This window comes from Scleropages formosus, chromosome 3 (genome assembly GCF_900964775.1).
Source record: "Scleropages formosus chromosome 3, fSclFor1.1, whole genome shotgun sequence".
In the NCBI taxonomy this organism is placed as follows: Eukaryota; Metazoa; Chordata; class Actinopteri; order Osteoglossiformes; family Osteoglossidae; genus Scleropages; species Scleropages formosus.
The window spans coordinates 38335915-38358793 of record NC_041808.1 but is presented as its reverse complement, the minus strand read 5'-3'; the positions used below and the strand labels follow the sequence as shown (position 1 = coordinate 38358793).

At 45.7% G+C, this 22879-nt stretch overlaps 1 protein-coding gene across 3 annotated transcripts; it reads left to right on the top strand.

Annotated features, from left to right (window-relative positions):
* The first annotated feature begins 272 nt into the window (after positions 1 to 272).
* Positions 273 to 5586, top strand: LOC108929586 (lactose-binding lectin l-2-like). 3 transcript variants are annotated; one of them, XM_018744228.1, is made up of 7 exons: positions 273 to 319; positions 833 to 903; positions 1389 to 1462; positions 2560 to 2669; positions 3085 to 3219; positions 5010 to 5121; positions 5368 to 5586. In XM_018744228.1, the coding sequence occupies exons 2-7, from the start codon at positions 839 to 841 to the stop codon at positions 5439 to 5441; spliced, it is 570 nt and encodes a 189-aa protein (XP_018599744.1). In that variant the 5' UTR covers positions 273 to 319; positions 833 to 838; the 3' UTR covers positions 5442 to 5586. The 3 variants fall into 3 exon arrangements, with proteins under 3 accessions (XP_018599744.1, XP_018599743.1, XP_018599742.1); XM_018744227.1 differs by lacking the exon at positions 5368 to 5586 and having other exon boundaries at positions 2587 to 2669; positions 5010 to 5258; XM_018744226.1 differs by lacking the exon at positions 5368 to 5586 and having other exon boundaries at positions 5010 to 5258.
* Positions 5587 to 22879: the final 17293 nt, after the last annotated feature.

Genomic DNA, 22879 nt, shown 5'->3' with positions numbered 1-22879 from the left:
TGCACTTTGCCAGTGGTAACACAATAGCAATAAAATAAAACAAAAAATTATGTACATTAAAGATGCAAATGTTTTGTCCCATTGAATTCTGGACAGCAGAAAGAAAAACGATCATATGAAGCTGAATATCAATATTTGCTTTATACCGGACTTGCATGATTTCCAAAGAGAAGGATGTGGACACCATGTCTTAATGTATCAGGCCTCACCCTTTGCTTAGATTGTATAAAAGCACCTGTAGAGTTTATATCATCACAGCACCCCTTCTCAGTCAAACACAGGTGGGAGAAAAAACTTTCACTCATTTTGGAATTTTGCGGTAAGGTCTTTGCTTGTGTTTTAGTCATGAAATAATATGCTTTAATTATCTACATCAAATCTTAATACAGTTTATACAACTTGCATTACAGCTCAGTAATAACATTTTCAAATATTTTTCTATTCACATCAGTAATTTAGATTTTCAGAATGCAATCATGCAAGGTTAAACTGTGTAGTGATCATAGAATTCTGCTCTGATCATAGAAGATCCACTGTGTCAATACATGAAAGTAGCAAGGTTTACTGCTACTTACTGCAAGGGTACTACAGCCAGAGGTGGAACTTGAACCTGCAACCTTTGGGTTCAACAGCAGCAGTGCTAATTACTATCCTACAAGCTGCCTGTGTTTCACTGCACCCTGGATTGCAATAATTTATGCTGTCCTCCCAGCTTGTTAATGCAGCTGGTATTCTGTTTGTTTCACTGGGGGTTCTATACTACTGTAATCTTGATTTGCTTCATGAATCTGTCTTGTTGGGAAATGTAAGGAGTCTTCCCATCTACTTACAGAAATCCATGATGGTCCATTATATAACAACAGTGGCTCTGCTGTTTCACCTGCTTCCGTGGCATGGCTGTGGGTACGTATATTTAAATCAAAGTGATTATCAGCATTTATACCTTGTAAAATGTACACCGTACATTAAAATGTTAAGATCAAAGAGACACAAAGTGGAGGCTTCAAGATGAATCGTTGCTTATAATTTTTAAAAATCCACCAAAATACATGATAAAATTTTATCATCCAGCAGGTGCACGCTCATTAGACTGTATAAATCAAATTCTCACAGAAAAGCCAAACTTTCTTAAATTTTTAAAGGGGGAAATGAACTTTAAATGTTTATACAAAATCTACTATATTATCAAAAGTATGTCACCTACATTTACATTTATTCACTTAGCAAACCCTTTTCTCCAAAACGACTTACAATGCATACTATGTAGTGTTACTAGCCCACACCTTATTCACCAAGGTGACTTACACTGCTAGAGACACTACTTGCAATGGTCAATCATCCGTACATCATTCATCACTTAGAACTTTGTTTTTCTTTTTCACTTTCAGTGGGGAACAAGCAGCAAGATCGAAGAGATTTTTGTCAGTCTTATTGCCTCAGGAAAAACCAAACCAGAATACAGGTACAAAAATAGCAAGAGAGCATATCAATTTGAATTCTCTAATATTTCTTTATTTTGATCAATTCACTGACACTCAGGCTTGACCCTGTGTCAATGCAATAACATAAACAATATCAATTTTTTGAGCGTACAGTAACCCATTGATCCCTCTGTCTGTTTGTTACTAGTAACTGTTTACATTTACATTTATTCATTTAGCAGATGCTTTTCTCTAAAGCGATGTACATTTCATATAAAATTCCTTCGTACTTTACCCTTTGTGCACGGGACCACCAAGCAGGCAGATGTGGAAGAGCGTAACGGTCTGGTTGGGGTTTAGCAGTTGATCAAGTCTTGTAGATATGTGGGAGCAGTTCTATTGATGCTTTTGTAGGTAATGACCAGGATCTTAATTTTGATCCAGGCATCTATAGGCAGCCAATGCAGAGAAATGAGTAGAGGAGATACATGGGAACACTTTGGCAAATCAAACAACTCGTGCAGTAACAGTTCTGTATCAGCTGTAGAGGTTTGATGGCAGTACTAAGAAGGGCACACAGGAGAGAGTTGTGGTAGTCCAGACGGGAAGTCACCATGGCCTGAAAAAGTAGTTAGGCAGAGTCAGTTAGATAAAAACGGATCCTACGGATGTTATGTAGGATGTATCTCCAAGTCCAGGTTGTGGCTTTGAAGTTCTGAGAGAACGATAAACTTGAGCCAATTATTACGCCCTAGATACTTAGTCGAGGAGGTAGGCAAAATTAGCGAGTTATCCTCGTAATAATCTAATTTATTACTCACGTTTACCCAGCGCAAGGCCATGCTGGTCTGAAGCCTATCTCAAAAACACAGGGCACAATGCAGGACACACTCTAGACAGGACACCAATCCGTCATAGAGAAATCACAAACATTCATTCACTCACATACACATGAATCCAGCAATAATGAAAGTTAAAATGGGACATGTTGCATTAGTGCTCATTTACAATAGCATTTGAAGTTATGCATTCACCTATATTGTTAACCCTTGCTGACTGATGATATAAACTTAATATTTGCCTTTTTTTTTAATTTGATATTGTTTCCTGGCATTGACCTGCGGGATTATATAATTAGATTCTTCAACTGTGAGTTTCTGCCAAGGCTCCTGTCCAACCGGCTGGGTCAGCTTTAACGACCGCTGTTTCCAGTATATCTCCAGCAAGAAGAGCTGGGCTGATGCAGAGGTAACAGTGTCATGACTGCTAGCAGAAATTTAAAAAATGTTCAAAATGTAAAGATTTTTGAATTTCAGACATATTTATTATTAACTGTAATTTTTCTGAAAAATCGCTCCTTATAATATGACTGCAAGTTAATTTGTCAAGTATTGCATCCATCCAAATAAACCACAGAATAATGGAAAATATGCAGACTAAAATACATGGAGTACCTACAGTGTGTGCATTCCTTGACATTTTAAATTATGAAGACCTGGAACTCACCTGTAAAATAGACAAGTGTGTCCAGAGAACCACCTGAACACTCCTTGGACTTCTGACTGAACTCTAACATTTTCACTTAATAGTGACAATTATGTACGAGAACCATGTGAGTGGAATCTCTTTCTGGTTGCATCTTCCTCATCATGTTTGTCGGCAGGTGCAATGTTTGTCTCTGGGAGGAAACTTGGCTTCAGTGCACAGTGAGGATGAGTTTCAGTTCATCAGGAGCCTAATCAGGAGTAAGGACCCTGCAGAGAATGCTGCCTGGATTGGGCTAACCGACTGCCAAAAGGTGTGACACCTACTGTATGTAAAATTCTGCATGAAGACAAGGTTCCCTCTAACTAATTTTTGTCAAATTTCTTTTTATCTAAGTTTTTAAATTTCCTCAGTATGTGCTATTTTTGTCAAGAAATCAACAAACAAAAGGCATATAACATCAGCATTTCTAGATGCAAAATGAAGTGTTTGAACTGCAGTTATTGTTATTCCACGGGCAGAATATGTAATGTGAAATATATATTTAGCCATCAATATTATGCGCCCAAGTCATTTTAGGAAGGGTGTGGGGATGCACTCAGGAAAGGATACCAAACCTGTCGCAGGGCACCCCAACAAGGGTTCAAACCCCAGACCCACTCCACATAGGGTACTAACCAAACCCACCGCACCACCACACCCCCAAACGGTAGCATCTTTCATTTCTAAATAAGAAATAATTCTAAATAAACAAATATTATATATTTCAGTAACCTCTTGCAACCAACACTGTACAGGTGCTAGGCTGCTGCAAATGCTGGAAAGAAATGCATTACCTGTAACAGGTATATTCTGTTAAGTTAATGTGATTGGAAGTAAATTTGAATTCACCATATTTAATCTCCTTGAGAACAGTAAACAAGTTTTCTTTCCACAAACACACCAGCACACACAATAGTTCAGCTGAAACTGTTTTTCATTCATTAAAGTCCAGGCTGCAATTGAATTTCTAAATAACTGAATTTGCATAATGTCAGTTACTTTTTTGTTGGACAGAGAAACCCAGGTAAAAGGTGTACATTCCAGGGCAGTAGAGGGTGCAGTAGTTAGTGCCATTGCCTTGCACTTGAATGACCGAGGTTCAAACCCACTCTTCTGTGTTGCCCTTGAGTAAAGCTCTTCTTCTGAATTCCTCTGATTGAAGTTACACAACTGTATAAGCGGGTGAACCATTGCAAGCAGTACAGCGTAACAAATTTTGTCTTGGAAAAAAGGACCAGTTAAAAATAGTTAATAGTTACTCTGCTGAGCTGAACACTGAACTACTCTAGGGACAGTTCTTAGCGGAGTGGTCAGAGCTGCTGCCTTTGGATCCAAAGGTCCTGAGTTAATTTTTATTAAATAGACTAATTCCGGGGAAATGTGTATGTTACAGGGCAGTAGATAGTACAGTAGTTAGAGTCAAACTCAATTTTCTGCATGGCCTTACCCTGAATTGCTCTGGTAAATTGAACTAAACCCTGAATTGTCCCTGGACAGCTAATAGCATAGTGACCTGGTTAGAGCTGCTGCCTTTGGACCCCAAGGTCACAGGTTAGAATCCCACCTCCTGCTACAGGACCCTTAACCAAGGTATTTCTCTCAAAATTGCTCTGGTAAAATTAACCAGCTGTATAAAAGGGAAAATAATTGTACACCGTAACATTGTAAGATGCTTGAGAGAAAAGAATCAGCTAAATGAATAAATGTAAAATTCACTCACTATGTGTTTTCTCTCTGGTGGGTCTGGGGTTTGAGTCCTGCTTGGGTGGTCTTGTGATGGACTGGCATCCTGTCCTGGGTGTGTCCCCTCCCCCTCCAGTCCTCGCCCTGTGTTGCCGGGTTAGGCTCTGGCTCACCGCAACCCCGCTTGGGGCATGCAGCTTCAGTCAGTGTGTGTGTGTGTGTGTGTGTGTGTGTGTGTGTGTGTGTATTCTGAACCCACTGCAGAAATGGGCAAACCTTTGTAAGTAGCTTTGTATAATTAACTTTGTCTTGGAGAAAAAGATGAGTTAATATTATTAACTGGTCTTGTTTGGCTCTCACATCCTTCTGCCTGCTCAGAAGGGCACCTGGCTGTGGTCAGATGGCTCCAAAATGAGTTTCACCAAGTGGAACACAGGGGAGCCTAACAATGTGAACGGCGGAGAGAACTGCGTGCACACAAGTTGGAGCTGTATGTTTGGACAAACTCTTTCAGCCAAAGCATCAGTATCAGTACCAGCTAAGCCCACGTTCACTTTTCACAGACACAAGATGCATTTTCACTGCCTCACAAATGCAGTCACACCTGTCCTCACACTTTAGAAAACTTAAGATATTTCTCGAAATCTACATCTAGAGTTTGCACCTTTGCTCTTCTCAGATATTGTGTTTAAGGGATGGCTGTAGTGTGAACTGCTCTTGTCTTTTCTACCTGCAGCACAGAAAGGGTGGAATGACATCTCGTGCAAAGACATCTACGCTGCTGTGTGTGCTCTCAACTCAGACTTGTGAAGTATCATATGAAGATGTTACCTGGAGAGAGATGGAGAGCCAGCCATCTTCATGATGCAGCGTCTTGCTCCCTCATGGGTGTCCAATGGGCCTTTTCACACTTTTCTTTCTATGCACTTCTTCATTCTCCTCTTTCTTTGCTTCTTCCAGCATTCAAATAAAACCTTGCATTGCATCACAAATGTGATCTCGGGATTTATGATTTTCTGTCTAAATAACTTTTTAAAAAAAGAGTCCAGTGTAACAACTGAAATATGAACTCATATACCATAGGAAGGGGACATCAATGTCCAAATGTTGATATTTTACATCTTTCATTTTGTGTTTGTGTGTTTTTCAAAAAACATTCATTTATATTACATATATACACTACTATTACTAGTAATAGTAATTTATATACATAATATAAATGATATACTGTATATATCATTTATATTATTAGTATTATTATTACAATATAAAGGGGACGCGGTGGCGCAGTGGGTTGGACCGGGTCCTGCTCTTCAGTGGGTCTGTGGTTCGAGTCCCGCTTGGGGTGCCTTGCGACGGACTGGCGTCCCGTCCTGGGTGTGTCCCCTCCCCCTCCGGCCCTACGCCCTGTGTTGCCGGGTAGGCTCCGGTTCCCCGTGACCCCCTATGGGACGAGCGGTTCTGAAAATGGGTGTGTGTGTGTGTGTATTACAATATATACATATTTCTATGTTTTTAAATATCGAGAATCAACTTCTCAGTAATATAGTAATTTATAGTATTACTATAGTATTACTACTATAAACTACTATCACTTAACTAAGCACCACTTAAGTGAACATTTCATGCACAAAGCTTGGTTAAAAACAGGCACATGGAGAGAGGCAGTACCAGTAAACTACTAGATGCACCTTGAACATGACTGAACTTAGATGAATTTAGGATCTTTAAATAAATAAATCCTTGTAACTGTTCTCCCCTGCGTGTTGTGCACACCCAGTACGTAACGCAGTTTTTAACAGCAAGCCACACTCGATTCTCACGAGCCAGGATTATGAGCGCCTTGCTCCTTTATTGTCTCCAAATGTGAAAAATGCGAGTGAAACTATAATAAACAGAAACAGTAAAAGAAACTTAGTCTAATTACAACAATCGTTATAACCAGTTAAATCGTTTGCCGATAGCCCACACTTAGCATGACACAGCGCGAACTCACACACGCGTTTTACAAGGACAGTAACGTGGAGTTACGACTGAATAAAGAGTTTACATTACAAAGGTCAAACTTAAAAGCACGTAAACATTTAGCCAATGTCTGCAAGAACTTCACAACTTACAGTTATTGCTTCCACGGGTGTAGGAAAAGCACACAGAACTCAGGCTTCCACTATGCCTATCCCAACAGTAGTGCATCATGGAAATAGCGCATGTGCACAAATTGCGTATAACTTACGGAAATAAAGGTTCCGCTCAAAGCAATTAATCACATGAACTAAACAAATCTGCGGGCAGAACACCTTTTGTACTGCTTGTATACTAGACTGTAATATTTAGGCTGATAAAACAGTATTTCAGTGTAATTTAGAACTCATTTTGTAACTTTGTGTCTTCCCAAGAGCACCCACTGCCTCAAACCTAAGAAATCAGGTATCAAGAGTATGAGCCTGAGGTGATTAATTTGATTTGGTGTCAGCTTCCCAGTTCAGTCTCTACATGTACTGTATACATAATCAAATTTTCACCGTTGGTTATCGGTCTCCTACTATTATTCTATCCAGTATGTTCTGTAAAAACAAGGAGCTTTACTATTAGGTTGTAGCTTTATGGAATTACCTTCTGCTGGTGCACATAATGATGAAAAACAGTTCCAAGCAACATATGATCATGCCTTTTTACTTCATCATGCATTACTTCATATTTAGCGTCATGTTAACTGCCACAGAGGTTCTTCCAGTGGTGATGATGTTAATCTTGAACTTCCATCCATCCATCCATCTTCCTCCGCTATCCGGGGCCGGGTCGCGGGGGCAGCAGTCCGAGCAGAGTCCTCCAGACTTCCCTCTCCCCGCAAACCTCCTCCAGTTCCTCTGGGGAAACCCCAAGTTCCTCCCAATCATGCCCCTCCAGGTGTCACTGTCGCTGCCCACGTGGGCGTTAAAGTCCCCCAGTAAAACGACAGAGTCCCCAGTGGGACCGCTTTCCAGCACGCCCTCCAGGGACTCCAAGAAGGCCGGTTACTCTACACTGCCACTAGACGCATAAGCACAAAAGACAGTGAGAGACCATTCCCTGACCCGAAGGCGCAGGGAGATGACCCTCTCATTCACCAGGGTAGACTCCAACACATGGCGGCTAAACTGGGGGGCTATTAATAAGCCCACACCCGCCCGCCGCCTCTCACCCTGGGCAACGCCAGAATAGTGGAGAGTCCACCCCTGGTCGAGAAGAGTGGTTCCAGAACCCAAGCTGTGAGTGGAAGTGAGCCCGACTATATCTAGACGGTATCTCTCAACTTCCCGCACCAGCTCAGGCTCCTTCCCCGCCAGTGAGGTGACATTCCAAGTCCCAAAAACCAGAGTTGGCGCCCGAGGTTTGGGTCGGCCGGGTACTCGGCCCCGATCACTGCCCAAATCACAATGCACTGGCCCCTTACGGTCTCTCCGGCAGGTGGTGAGCCCACCGAAGAGCGGCTCCACGTCATGCCTTCGGGCTGAGCCCGGCCAGGCCCCGTGGGCATAGACCTGGACACCAGGCGCTTGCATGCAAGCCCCCCCCCCCAGGCCTGGCTCCAGGGTGGGGCCCCGGTGACCCCATACCGGGCGGGGTAAATGAAAGCCTTGATTTTATTTTCTTCATAAGGGGTTTTTGAACCGCACTTTGTCTCGTCTGTCATTCAGGACCTGTTTGCCATGGGAGACCCTACCAGGGGCATATAGCCCCAGGCAACATAGCTCCTGGACTCATTCAGGCACTCAAACCCCTCCACCACGGTAAGATGGCGGTTCACGGAGGGGTAATCTTGAACTTGTGGCCAAGAAAAACCAACAAGTGTATGAGGTCGAAAACGTCCTTTGTGAGGCCTTTCCGCATCGTGTGGGGCAAGGGGTACACCTGCGCAAGGTAAAGTCACGTGGGGAGGATGTCCGCCTTCAGCGTCAATGTTTTCCCTATTAAAGAGAGGGACCTTGTCTTCCACAAACCCACTTTCCATCTGGCTTTGGTCAAATGTTCTTCCCAATTTGCCCTGGCGGCACCTTCTCTAAGAAAGTTGACCCCCGACACCCTGAGAGGACCTCCGCATCGGAAAAAAACCACTGATGCAGTCTTCCCTATGTTTCCAGCTGCCGAAGAACTTGACAGGAGACTTGCCGAGGTTCAGCGCCAAGCTTGAGGCACGCCCGAATGCCTGAACTAGGCCGAGTGCCTGACCGAGTGACCAGTCCAAGCACAGGAAGAACATAGTGTCGTCTGCATACTGGGCCAGCTTCACCGCCTTGCCACCACCTCCCGGCAGGAGCAGACTGTTAATTCCTGCGTGGGTGCGGATGGCGACTGCCAGCGGCTCAATGTAAAGGACGTAAAGGAGCGGGGAAAGCGGACAACCCTGCCTCACTCCACCCACCCCCTGAGGGAACCCTTGATGGTGACTTGACTACCTACCTTGCTGTACAGCACATGCACCCACCTCAGAAAATTAGGGCCAAAGCCCAATCTGCTCAAGGTGTTAAATAGGAAGAGGTGATCCACTCGGTCAAATGCCTTTTCCTGGTCCAAACTGACCAGCACGAGGGGGACCTTTCGGTCCTCCGCCCAGGCGATTGCGTACCGGAGCAGGTGCAAAGTCCAGAACGCAGAATGCCCCGGTACTCCGCACGTCTGGTCCCGGTGGACCAGGTAGGCCATTACCTTCCTCAAGAGCTCAGTCAGGACTTTCGCTATGATCTTTGCATCGACGCAAAGCATCATAAGAGTTCTCCAGTTGGTAAGCTTTATCGCCTTTTTTGTACAACAAGGAGAGCACCCCTGTCCTCATGCTCTTAGTAAGCATGCCCCTGCCCAGCACCTCCTCAACAACGTGCAGAAAAGCCGGCCCCAAGACGTTTCAAAACGTGGAATAAAATTCCACTGGTAAACCGTCAAGGACGGAAACCTTGCACCGATTCATCTTACAAAGCGTCTCCGACAGTTCAAGCAAAGTGACGGGGCTCTCTAAGCCGCCAAGGGCATCCTCGGGAACCTGTGACATCAAATTATCTAAAAAGCTCTTTTCCGTTACCAGGTCTGTTTCCCTAACTTTAAAAAGATTTCTGTAAAAACAAGATGCAATCTCCAACATCTGGGTGGTGTCGGTGAAAGACTCACCCTGCTGGTTCTGCAGAGAAGTAAAACCTCTCTTACATTTCCAGTCCTTCACCTTAATGAAAAAGTAAGAGTTACACTTCTCATTCTCCTCTACCTCCTTAACTCTGGTGTCAAACAGAAAGGTTTTGGCCCGCTGCTCATGCAGCTCCCTCAAAGCAACCTTTATTTCCACGGCTCTATCATAATCAAAAGTCCCTCCGTTATTGTTGCAAGAATAAATCCTCTGGAGTTCCTCCTTGAGGAAGCTGATGTCCTGTCGTCGCAAAGCGGCACATCGGATACAATAGTTGATGGTGAGGGTCTTGGCATTTGCCTTGACCCCCTCCCTCCAATCAGCCACCGAGGGGTACAAGCCTATGGAATCCTGCCACAAAGAAAAATTCTCATAAAAAAAAGTCTCTATACTCCTTTTCTTGGAGGACTTCAATACTCATCTTCCGGTAGCCCCAGCCATGGGTCGTGGCCAAGATGGAAATCGTGGCCTCTACCATCATATGGTCGGAGAGCCACTGGATGGTTAAGAGAACCTTCTTAAAAGTAATGGATGGCGATGCTAAAATGTAATCTAAATGATTACATGCACCGCGGCTGTTGCTCCAGGTAATGCCTGGATCGATGGGGTTGCATTTCCTAAAACCATCAGTGAGGTTAAAACTGCTAATAAAGTTTTTAAAATGTTTAATACTAGCATTGTCCTTGCCTTGAAGAAAAATGTTGACGTCTCCTCCTATTATTAGATGTCTATCAGTCACACAATGAGGGACCAGCTCATCAAACAGAGTGATGCGGGACTTGACCTCCACCAGAGAGTAGACACACAGAACACGTATGTGCAAACTTCTCCACGTGACATCCACCCCCAACACTTGGCCGGCAAGAACAATGAAAGGCCTTACCTTCTCAAAGGCGCGGCCCGCAAAAGTATTCCCACGCCTATAGAGTGGATGCCACCTACGCTCCAGTAGGACTCACCCTTCCTTCATTTTTGAGAGAAGAGAGTCACATCCCACTGGTCCTGGGGGTGGACTTCCTGCAAAAAACACAGGTTGAAGGCATAGCATTCAAACTGGTTAAACAAAGCAGGTCTTTGTACTTTGTTTTCTAGCCCCCTGACGTTGAGTTAAAATTTTGGTGATCCGAGAGAGGAGTTGGACAGTGACCGCATACTCCCTCAAGCTCCGGACATTGGTGGAGCAGAGCAGCTGGAACCAGGCCGCGGTCATAGCCTCGTTCCGCCACGGGCTGCACCAGTGGATCCAAGGTGAGCTGGTGTGTAGAGGGGAAGACTGGATTCTTGATTGCTTTATCGAAAACGCTATCATTGTGGACAACCTCGTGTGGGACCAACCCCTCCATCCCAGTCTAACCCATCTGGAGACCCCGACGACCCCGGAGGCCCCAGAACCAATGCAGCTGGGACAGGGACACCTGACTTCCGAAGAGAGCCAGCGACGACTCCGAGGCCAGCTGTGTCTGTACTGCGGAGGGATGGGGCACTTCAGAGCAGTTTCCCCTATGAAACCACCAGCCAGCCAGCCCCGCCACAGAGCAGAGGTGAGTACTGTCTGCCGCACCGAAGCACAGCTAATGATACCGCTGGAGATGTCCTGGCGGACCTCAGGGGTACGGGCCCGTGTACTGATAAATTCTGGGGCTGCCAGCTGTTTTATGGACAGCCTCCGGAGCAAGGCAGAGCAGTGTCCAGAGCGAGGCAGCGGTAGCCAAGACTGAGTCTTTCGAAAGAATGGAGTCCCTGTTCAATGTACGTTCCATCCTGAATGTATCGTCTGATGGCACACCTGTGTGTTTTGTATCATGTAATATGTATTGTTTAGTTGCACCTGCTGACATTGTTGAACATTTCATTTGCTTGAAATGCGTGACAAATAGTGCCTTGGTGCAGAAGGTGCGCTATTTAGAGGAGCGCATTAAGATTTTGATTTCTATCTGAGAAACAGAGTTGGTTGGACTCGGTATGTCCCGATGCCTCCGCAGTGTGGAACTTGGTGTCGACACTTTCAGGCCCCAGTACAGCTAATGAGAAGCCAGGTACCCTGGAGTGCTCTCGCAGCGACTGGGTTACTGTTCGGAGTAAGTCGAATAAAGCGAAGCCTAAGGCATGGGTTCCTAGTTCGGGTCCTCCCACCCAAACTCAAAATCGATATTCAGCTCTAAGCAGTTCATCTAATAATAATAATGTGCTTATTTTGGCTATCCGGAATGTTAAGGTTTGGGGGCCTGGGAATTGAAGTGTAAAGGTGAAGTGTTTCCCACGTGCACGTGTGTCCGACATGGAGACTCGTGTCAGTTCTCTGGCCGATAATGCCGTGTCGACTACAATGGTGCATGTTGGTAGGAATGATATTCGTTACCAGCAGTCTGAGGTGTTAAAGAGCCGCTTTGATTCTATGTGTAATAAGGCCAGAAGGAAATGTTGTAATCTAATAGTGTCCGGTCCTTTACCTAGACTCTTCATGGGGGACATAGTCTACAGTAGATTGGTGTCTTTTAACAGGTGGTTGGAGACATGGTGCTGCTCTAATTGTATATCATTTGTTAATAACTGGAATAATTTCTGGGAAAGGCCCAGGTTTTTCATGCGTGATGGTGCACACCTCAGCTGGAGGGGTTTGTTTGTTCTGTCCCAGAACTTGGCCTGCAAGCTGCAGAACTGACTCATCCGTGGGTCATCTCCTTTAGCAGCTGTGTGTATAGAGGGGTCTGTTACTTATTCTGGTACCAGTGGTAATTTCGCATGTGATGGGGTTTCTTGTGCCTTGTCCAGTGTGGGCCTCAAAACTTTAAATAAAAGCGTTAAGTGCTGCCAAAACATACAAACAAGTATAAGGCTATGACATTTTACTAGACTTAGTGATAGGAGCGCTTGCACCAGAAACCTAAAATACATTAAAACAAACATTCTCAACTCACCACCAAGGCCAAACACACACACACACACATTTTCTGAACCGCTTGTCCCATACGGGGTTGCGGGGAACCGGAGCCTATCCAGCAACAGAGGGCGTAAGGCCAGAGGGGGAGGGGACACACCCAGGACGGGACGCCAGTCCATCACAAGGCACCCCAAGTGGGAGTCAAACCCCAGGCACACTGGAGAGTAGGACCCGGTCCAACCCACTGCACCACCCATCATAATATATTTCAATTTCAGTCTGGTTTCCACACTGGTCACAGTACTGAAATGCACTCACACGTGTTGTTAATTATCTTCTCATCTCTTCTGATGCTGGTCAGATCTCTATTCTTATGTTACTGGACTTGAGTACTGCATTTGATACTGTAGACCATAGTGTCCTACTGAGCAGACTTGAAAACCTGGTTGAACTAAGAGGTACTGTTCTGAAGTGGTTTCACTCGTATTTAGCTAACCGTGAACAATTTGTACTGAAATCTGATGACTGCACTCCATCCATCTCACCTACGGTTCAGTATGGTGTGGCGCAGGGCTCTGTGTTGGGACCATTACTGTTTTCACTCTATATGTTACCATTGGGTGACATTATTCACAAGCACAATGTGAATTTCCATTCGTATGCCGATGACACACAGCTATATGTATCGTTTAAGTCTGATGTCTTTAACTAATTGTTTTACCAGTATAAAACTATGGATGAGTAAAAATTTTTTATCTTTAAATGCCAGTAAAATAGAGGTACTTGTGGTGGGTGGTGATACCAAAACTCTCGACATAATCACGCCAGTTTTTATGACAAATGGGATTAGCTTCAAGCGTATGGATTGTGTCAAGGATTTCGGTGTCCTGCTGGATGGGAAGCTGTCATTTGTATCGCATGTAAATGTTTTGACTAAATTGTGCTTCCTTCAGCAGGGGGCACGGTGGTGCAGTGGGTTGGACCGGGTCCTGCTTTCCAGTGGGTCTGGGGTTCGAGTCCTGCTTGGGGTGCCTTACGATGGACTGGCGTCCCGTCCTGCGTGTGTCCCTTTTCCTTCTGGCTTTATGCCCTTTGTTGCCGAGTAGACTCCGGTTCCCCGCATGGGACAAGCGGTTCAGAAAATGTGTGCGTGCTTCCTTCAGTTAAGAAGCACAGCTAAGTTACGGCGATACCTATGTAGACGGGATGCTGAGAAACTGGTTCATGCTTTTGTTTCAAGCAGGCTGGACTAATGTAATGCTTTATTGTTGGGTTGTCCATACCAGACCGTATCCAGGCTACAGTTGGTACAAAATGCTGCTGCGAGAATTATCACTAGAACTAGGAAGTACAACCATATAACACCGGTACCTAAATCATTACATAGGCTCCCAGTCACATTTAGAGTTGATTATTAAATCCTTGGGGGCGCAGGTGGCGCAGTGGGTTGGACCGGGTCCTGCTTTCCAGTGGGTCTGGGGTTCGAGTCCTGCTTGGGGTGCCTTGCGATGGACTGGCGTCCCGTCCTGCGTGTGTCCCTTCTCCCTCTGGCCTTATGCCCTGTGTTGCCGAGTAGACTCCGGTTCCCCGCAACCCCATATAGGACAAGCGGTTCAGAAAATGTGTGTGTGTATTAAATCCTTCTTTTGACCTATAAGGCAGTACATGGCATTGCTCCGGTTTCCCTTTGTGAGATTATTGATTCTTATATCCCAGGACGATATCTTCGTTTATTGGATGCAGGTTACCTTAAAGTACCTGTAATCAATAAGACCTCAGTAGGAGGTCACGCCTTTAGTTATAGAACACCTAAACTGTGTAATAGTCTACCAGTTACTGTCAGAAATGTCCCGTCTGTTTCTGTTTTCAAATTCCAACTAAAGACTTAAATGTTCACTCAGGCATTTCACCTCGAAATGTAATTCCACCTGCCTTGGTTGTTTTTTACCACCATTATAAAAATGCATAATAAATTAACTTCAGTATCAAATTACTAACTGTTCTTTCTTCTTGTTGAGCACTGCGTCGCTACATAAGACTTGAGGAGGCCGGACGGTGGTGACAGATGAATCCCTTGCTGACTGAAGGTGATCATCAATTGTCATAATGGACAAGACATTCCATGCTGAGCTGGGTATTCAAGATACCTTATAGCAATAATATTGTTTTCACTTGTTAACTAGCTTAGAATTGTTACTTAATCTAGAATGCCCAGGAGGGGTGGGCAACCATTGACCCTGGACCCCCAGAGGGTTCTGTCACAACCTCATCAGCCAGCACATCGGCAACACCTGCTGTCCCCTGATGGGATAGCAGATATAAGGGAATGCCAATGAGCCCTTAATGTGGAACCTCACTTTGAGCAACTGCTGTGTCCTCATCAACCTGTGTTATCTGCAACTCAATCCAACTTTCTGACTTCTGCTTGTCCTGTTTCGACTATGATTTATTTATATTACATTTATATTTATTCATTTAGCAGACACTTTTGTCCAAAGTGATGTACAACTCAGTAAAAATACAATTTATGCTTTACATTGAGAGAAAGAGACATAGCTGCAGACATGTGACTCGAGTAAACGTAGTTTGTTACCTACCACTTGCTGCACCGAGGTCATCATTTGAGTAGATGCATAAAAACACAGGATAGACAAATCCTGATACCCTCCTACCAAATTTTTTTTTTTTTTTATATCTCACTCACTCAACAACGTCCGCCAGTCGCCTGACCCTTGCCTGTCCCTCGACCATCCTTTTTTTCCTGTTCTCTGTTTTCCTAAATGAAAGGAAACCACTCCTTGCACTTGAGTCCGTCACCTCCCTGAACACTGCGGCCATGACAGACTGTTCCGTCTCCACTCCAGACTCAGCAGACTTCGCTCAGATGTGGAATGTGCTTGCGTCCCGGAGCACGTTTCTCAGAGCCCATGACCAGACCATACCACGCTTGGAGGAGACGCTCAACGGCCTGATATGTGCACTTCAAGCCAGAGGACAAGCCAATCCACTGAAGTGGCCAACCCCGCAGCCCGGGTGAAAAGCGCGTCATCCACAACCTTGGACACCTCTTACCCAGGCACTCACAGAAAGGTATGATGGAACAGCATAGCAGTGTCAGGGATTCCTGATGCAGTGCGAGCTGGTGTTCATCAGCTCTCCCCGCATGTACCAAACTGATGAGGCTAAGATCGCGTTCGTGGTGGCGTTGCTGGTCAGTCCAGAGCGTACCTGGGGAATGGCGGGGTAGCGCACGCACTCGAAAATAACCTATGCCGCATTCCGGACAAAATTCGAGGGGATGTTTGAGCCACCCCACACAGGTTGTTCGGCTGGTGACCACATCCTGCACCTGTGCCAGGAACCCGGACCATGGCCGAGTACTCTCTGGAATTTCGGCCCCTAGCAGAACGGGTGGAACTTCACCGCTCTCTTCACTTGTTTTCGCAACAGACTCCAACCTCGGATACAAGCAAAGCTGGCTTTTCAGAGAGAAGGTTGGAGTTTTCATCATTTCGTGGAGACTGCCATTTCAGTCGAAAACCTCAGCCAGGACCACACTCCACGAGGAGGCCCTATCATCTCCCCTTTGCCACTGCCACCTGAAGAGCTGGAGCCAAAGCAGGTGGGCCAGGGCAAACAAGGCCCAGAGGAGATGAGGTGCTGTCTGCTGAGCCACTTGTGCATCTACTGTGGCTCCCCAGGGCACGTCCGGTCAGCCTGCCCGGCTTGCCCGGCGTGACCATCCTGAGGGTACCCCAAAGAACCCAAGGTGAGTCTCAGGGAGTATAGGGGCCATGTGATGTTGCTTGTCTGTGTAGCCTGGGAGGGACACCGGGTACAAACAGGAGCTTTGGTGGACTCCGGGGCGGCTGGATGTTTTGTGGACTGGGGATTCGCGAGTACGCACTGCATTCCTTGTCAGACCTGTGAGGTCACCTTGAGAGTGAGTGTCCTGGATGGCCAACCCCTCAGCTCGGGTGTGGCGGACACACGCACCATCCCACTCTGGATTGGGATAGGTGCATGCCACCAGGAAGACTTAACCTTCTTTTCGATTTGTGCCCCAGACACTCCAATCATTTTATGTTTCCTGTGGCTGGTGCGTCATGACCCAGTCTTTTGGTGGAGCACTAGAGAGCTGGTGGCCTAGGGTGACAAGTGCCAAGCCTCCTGCCTGACGCTCCCCTGCCGGGCGACATCGGTGGAGGGGCTCAAGGGCCTTCCCTGCTGGAGATTCCCATGAAACGTGGGGACCTGCAAGAGGTCTTCAGCAAGGCCTGAGCAGCTGAACTCCCTCCACACCGGCCTTGGGATTGTGCAATCGACCTCCTGCCAGGAACAACTTCTCCTAAAGGCCGAGTGTACCCCTTGTCCTTGCTGGAGCAGAAGGCCATGTGAGACTACATCACTGAGGTGCTAGCTGCGGGCTTCATCCGGCCCTTCGCATCTCCGGCCTCCGCCGGATTCTTTTTACCTCACGCTGCATATTATATTGGAGCAGTCAATAGAATGGAACTCACCACTCTACATAAACTTCATTGACTATGAGAAAGCCTTTGAAAGTGTAGACAGAGACACCCTGTGGAAGCTGATGAGACATTACGGAATACCAAAGAAGTTTACCAACATCATCAGGAACTCCTACGATGGGATGACCTGCAGGGTGGTGCATGGTCAGCAGCTCACTAGCGTTTTCCTGGTGTGAACAGGAGTTAGACAAGGATGCCTCCTGTCACCATTTTTGTTCCTGCTTGTGATTGACTGGGTGATGAAGACCTCCACAGCCGAGAAGCAACTTGGGATCCAATGGACACCTTGGGAACAGTTGGATGACTTGGATTTTGTAGATGACCTCGCCCTTCTCTCACATACCCACCAACAAATGCAGGAGAAGACCAGCACTGTGGCAGAGAACTCAGCACGAGTGGGTCTCATCATCCACAGAGGGAAGAGCAAGATACTGAGGGTCAATGCAGGCAAGGACTCTCCAATCACACTTGACGGTGAAGCGTTAGAAGAAGTGGACAGCTTCTCCTACCTAGGCAGCATAATCGACAAGCAGGGTGGGACAGACGTCGACGTCAGAGTCAGAATAGGCGAGGCAAGGGCAGCTTTCCTGCAACTGAAGAACGTGTGGGGGTCCAGAGTTCTGACAGTCAAGACCAAGACCCAAATTTTCAACTCCAACGTAAAGTCAGTCCTACTTTACGGAGCAGAGACCTGGAGGCCCACCGTCACCACCACAAAAAAGATACAGACATTCATCAACAACTGTTTGCGACAGATTCTCAGGATCCACTGGCCCGTGATCATCAGCAACCAAGAGCTATGGCAGAGATCAGGACAACAACCAGTAGAAGATGATATCCTGCAAAGATGCTGGCAATGGATTGGCCATACTCTGCGAAAGCCAGCTTCAAACATTACAAGAAGAGCCCTCACGTGGAACCCCCAAGGTAAGAGGAAGCGAGGCCGGCCAAAAAACACATGGTGATGCCACCTGGATGCAGAAGCCAGAAGGATGGGCCACACCTGGGGAAAACTGGAAAAACTGGCCCAGGACAGAGATGCCTGGAGAGCCCTTGTTGACGGCCTATGCCCCAAGAGGGGTAGTAGGCATAAGTAAGTAAGTAAGAAAGACGGGGGGGGCTATGGCCCTCCATCGATTACCGGGATTTGAACACCATCACCATAAAATATCCACACCTGTTGCCTCTGATCACGGCTGCTGTGGAGAGCATATGTGGCTTGTCCATTTTCACAAAACTTGATCTCCGCAGAACTTATAACCTGATCCGGGTCCATCAGGGGGATGAGTGGAAGACGGCATTCTTCACCTCCCTAGGCCATTATGAGTACCGGGTAATGACTTTTGACCTGGCTAATGCTCCCTCGGTTTTCCAGGCTTTTGTGAACCACGTGCTGAGGGATTACATCAACCATTTTGTTATCGTATACTTGGATGACATCCTGATCTTCTCCTGGACCCGCAAGGAACATGTCCAGCAGGTACGGGCAGTATTGCAACGGCTCCTGCAGAACCAATTGTATGTCAAGCGTGAGAAGTGCCTGTTTCACCAGAGTCAGGTCTCTTTCCTGGAGTATATCCTGAGCTGGGAGGGGATCGCCATCGACCCACGGAAGGTTAGTGGAGCGACCGCATAGCCTCAACCTACCACGGGAACACCTCGCAGTCAAACTCGCGCTCGAGGAATGGCTGCACTGGCTCGAGAGGGCCACACATCCATTCCTTATGCTCACTGACCACCAGAATCTCGAGAACCTCAAGAATGCCCATTGGCTAAACGCCTGGCAGGCCAGGTGGGCTCTCTTTTTCACCCGGTTCAACTTCACAGTCTCCTATAGACCCTGTTTGAAGAATACCAAACCAGACGCCCTGTCTAGGGTCTATGACCTGGGAATCCTACCCAAGGACTGTGTGGTGGGTCCTGTGAGGTGGCAGCTTCTCCAGGAACTCCAAACTGTGCAGGCCACCGAGGCTAAAATTTATGAGACACTTTTCTCCAAAGTGACGTTGAGCTCAGAGAAAACAAAAGTTCATCTGTAACCCGGTGACTGAATGATCACACAAGGTCCAGTGGAATTTCAGCGAGATTTAATCTTGGGCTCAGAGAGATATTTATTGTCCTGAGTCCCAACCAAATAATAAACTGCAGTTAGTGAAATATGGAAATCTCCCTGAAAGGATATGTTACAATAGTGTTATAATAAACCTTTAAGAAAGAAACAAGAACAATAAAATAATAATACAATAAGAAATCAAGTCAATTTGTCTACAGATGCCAGTAATACAGTTTCACAGAGTTACATTAATAGGTTTTGGTGAAATTTGTGTTTAATCTGTACATTTAACACAGCAAATACACATCTATATCTGTCTGAGGACAACAGGAAGGTGACATGGGATGGAAAGGAACAGAAATATTCTCATCATCCAGACAGATTTGACTGGTGGTACCAAGTTGTGTGTGTAGAGAGTGTGTCTGGTCGCTGTTACAGAGAGGTTCAGTGGACTGGGAATGCGGCTGCAATAGGAGTGACTTATAAAGGAATTAGGAGGAAAGGAGACGGTGATGACTGGACTTGGATACAATTACAAGTCCTGGGTTCTGTGCTGCTCTGATTGGAGATACACTGTCGGTCACAATGACACACACACTGACATAGCTGTACCCCCCCTCCCAGAAAGTAGGAGTGTATATGGGCTATGTGTCCGGTACTCTGTCCTTCTACAGCGTCTCCTCTGGTGAACTGACCCTCCTGTACAAGTTCACCTCCACATTCACTGACCCCTCTCTCCTGCGTTTTGGGTTTACAGTCATTCCTCAGTGTCTCTGTGAGAGATGGAATAGATACCAGTGCCCTGGGTCCATTTTGGTTTATTACCATTGTTTTATTTTTGGTGTGATTTAGACCGGGCTGGTTTTATTTAACTTTATTTTAAACTTTTCTTACTGTGATGAAGTCGGTGGAACTGTAGGTCAAAGAGACTTATTAAGAGTTGTTATTAAGCAAACAAATTCCAAGCTTGTCATATTCCCTCATTTTCTACTTCCCAGCCCCTTTTCTCCTTCTGTCTTTTCTGTTCTGTCCATCATTTTCTGTTCACTGAAGTTCACAAAAAACAAAGAGTTACAGACTTACGGCGCCACTTGTGTCCATAAAGCGACGCACTGGTGTAACCCTTCAAATATCCTTCATATGAGAAGAATTGCCACAAACCAAAGCGGCAATTACCATTACTTTCAATGGTAAACACATTTATGGGTTCTTGAGACCCAAAATTGATACCCATTTATGCTAAAATATGACTAAATCCCATGAAATGGATACAGTTACTTCAACATTTTTCATTATTTATCATAAAACACTGTAAGAGTGCAGTTTCATCCATGAATCGCTTTATAGTACTATTCTATACTATGATGTACTGTACTATACTATACTGTGTACCTGCACTTCTTCGGCTCAGTCGTACCTGTAATGCAAACACTGTACTGACACTGAAGAACAAAACACATGAGGGTTTACACACCAATTCAACCTTTTATATACTGTACTTTTAAAACAGAACAGAAATAAGAGTTATGAGGCCTTTTGCCTGATCTCATCTCCTCAGGTGTCTGTCAATGTAGTTCTGTGGCCAGCAGGTGGCGCTGTACTGAACTTCAGCACTGGACACTGGACAGCTCACAGTGGGACAGAGACATTCGCTCTGTGGGACATACAGGAGCAGCCTGATGGTGGCACTCTTCCTCCCACTGAGACAGATCACTGACCTTCTATTTAATGTCAACTAACCTCAGCACAGTCTCACACACACACACACACACACACACACACACACACACACACACACAAACACACACAGTCACCCAGTGTTATTACTAATAATCTCACACCATTGTTATGTTAGTTTACTGAGCTGCAGTCAAAATGATATCCAAGTTATAGCAACTATTTATACAGTGTTCAAGGTAAAGGAGAGTACAGAAGTGGTTTACCATGGTCCTGTTCTTCACACGTCTTTTAAGATACAAACTCCACGCACCATGAATCAGATTCAAACGTACGCTTGATTGCGCAGCTCAGGCATGGAGACACAACAGTACTACCTGCTGCAGCACTGTGCTGCTTTAATGAGCTCCTGACAGTCTATTTTTACACCGTTTTACTCCACACCAGTAAATAACCCTAAAAGTGGGGTGTGTGGTGTACCGTGTCATTGCAGACAAGTGCATGACCTTTACGGTAACACCATAGTTGATGTATCTTCTTTACACTCAACTTCTGTTTTATGCTTCAGCCCTTTCATGGTTGGAAGTGGACACAGTGACTGGACATGAAGGACAGGACATCACTATCCAGTGCTCTCACTCTTTGGCACAAAGTAATGGGAAGTAGTTCTATAAGGGACACTCTTCCAGTGATGGTGATGTTCTCAGTAAAAATGAAGAAGGACAAAGGAATAAGAAGAACGGGGGGTTCTCACTGTATGGTGATGGAACAGGAACCTTCTGGGTGACCATTACTAGACTGAAGACAGACACTGGGACATACTGGTGTGCAGTGGAATGGTCCATTGCAGACACTTTCACAGAGGTGTGTCTGACGTTACTCAATGCTACAGTTTGTCACGCTGTTTCACCTCACATAATATAGTAAAGAAGTGTTTTGCTGACACTGCTCCTCACCCTGGTAAACCTCACTGTCTCCTCCACAGAACAAACAACAGATATATTTGTCTCTGTTTCTGTTTTCTCTAGGAGCGACTGCGCTGCATTCTGCAAATTCACAGCAAAATTCATAATTGTTTCAGGAATTATGGGACGAGGATGGACTGTTGCTGCAGAAATGTTTCTTTTTCCCATGAGGGTGATGACATCTGGGCCGAGCACCACAGGCCACTTGTGTGTCGGATATTTTTCTAACCTGATGCAACACGAGACACAACATGGACGGCAGTACTCATGTAGTAATGGACTGCCAAACCCTATACACCCTATATCTACATAAAGTTAGTGCAGGTCAATAGTTATGAGAGTAGCAGAAACAGATGAAACTGTTATCTTTGTGGGGGTGACAGCTGAGCACCCAAATTATCACCTGATGAACATATAATGAAAGGGCTGTGCCATTATTCTACAGTCCAGAGCTACTCATCATCTACATATCACAACACCATCAGAAACGTTCATGAAGGACAAGTGGCGACATGACCTCTCTCATCCCACAGCTCCTCACCCTGGTAAACCTGCTGCTGTCACTCTCAATGGCTCCCCATCCTCCAGCACCCTCATGTGGCACCACAGCATCCAGCCAGGATGGGACACCACACACAGGTACCTCCTGTGCTCGGGGTGCCAGTCCATCACAAGGCACCCCAAGCGGGACTCAAACCCCAGACCCACCGGAGAGCAGGACTGTGGTCCAACCCACTGCGCCACCACACCCCCTTTGTACTGTATTCATTTATGTTTATTCATTTAACTGACACTTCTCCAAAGCAACGTACATCACGGAGAATACAATTTGTGCATTACATTAGGAGAAAGAAAGACATAGTTGGAGATCTGTGATTCTTAAGTAAAGTTAGTTTTTTCCACCATATGCATCAATATTCATCACAAAAGTAGCTGCGTAAAACTCAGAATGGATGACTCCTGATTACCTTCCTATAATTTTTTTTTT

What these genes read in the sequence shown, in the direction of transcription:
- LOC108929586 (XM_018744226.1), top strand. Translation starts at nt 839, where the DNA reads ATGATGGTCCATTATATAACAACAGTGGCTCTGCTGTTTCACCTGCTT. An exon ending in CTTCCGTGGCATGGCTGTGG is followed by an intron (nt 904 to 1,388) that starts GTACGTATATTT and finishes TTTCACTTTCAG; the next exon opens with TGGGGAACAAGCAGCAAGAT. An exon ending in AAAACCAAACCAGAATACAG is followed by an intron (nt 1,463 to 2,559) that starts GTACAAAAATAG and finishes TTATATAATTAG; the next exon opens with ATTCTTCAACTGTGAGTTTC.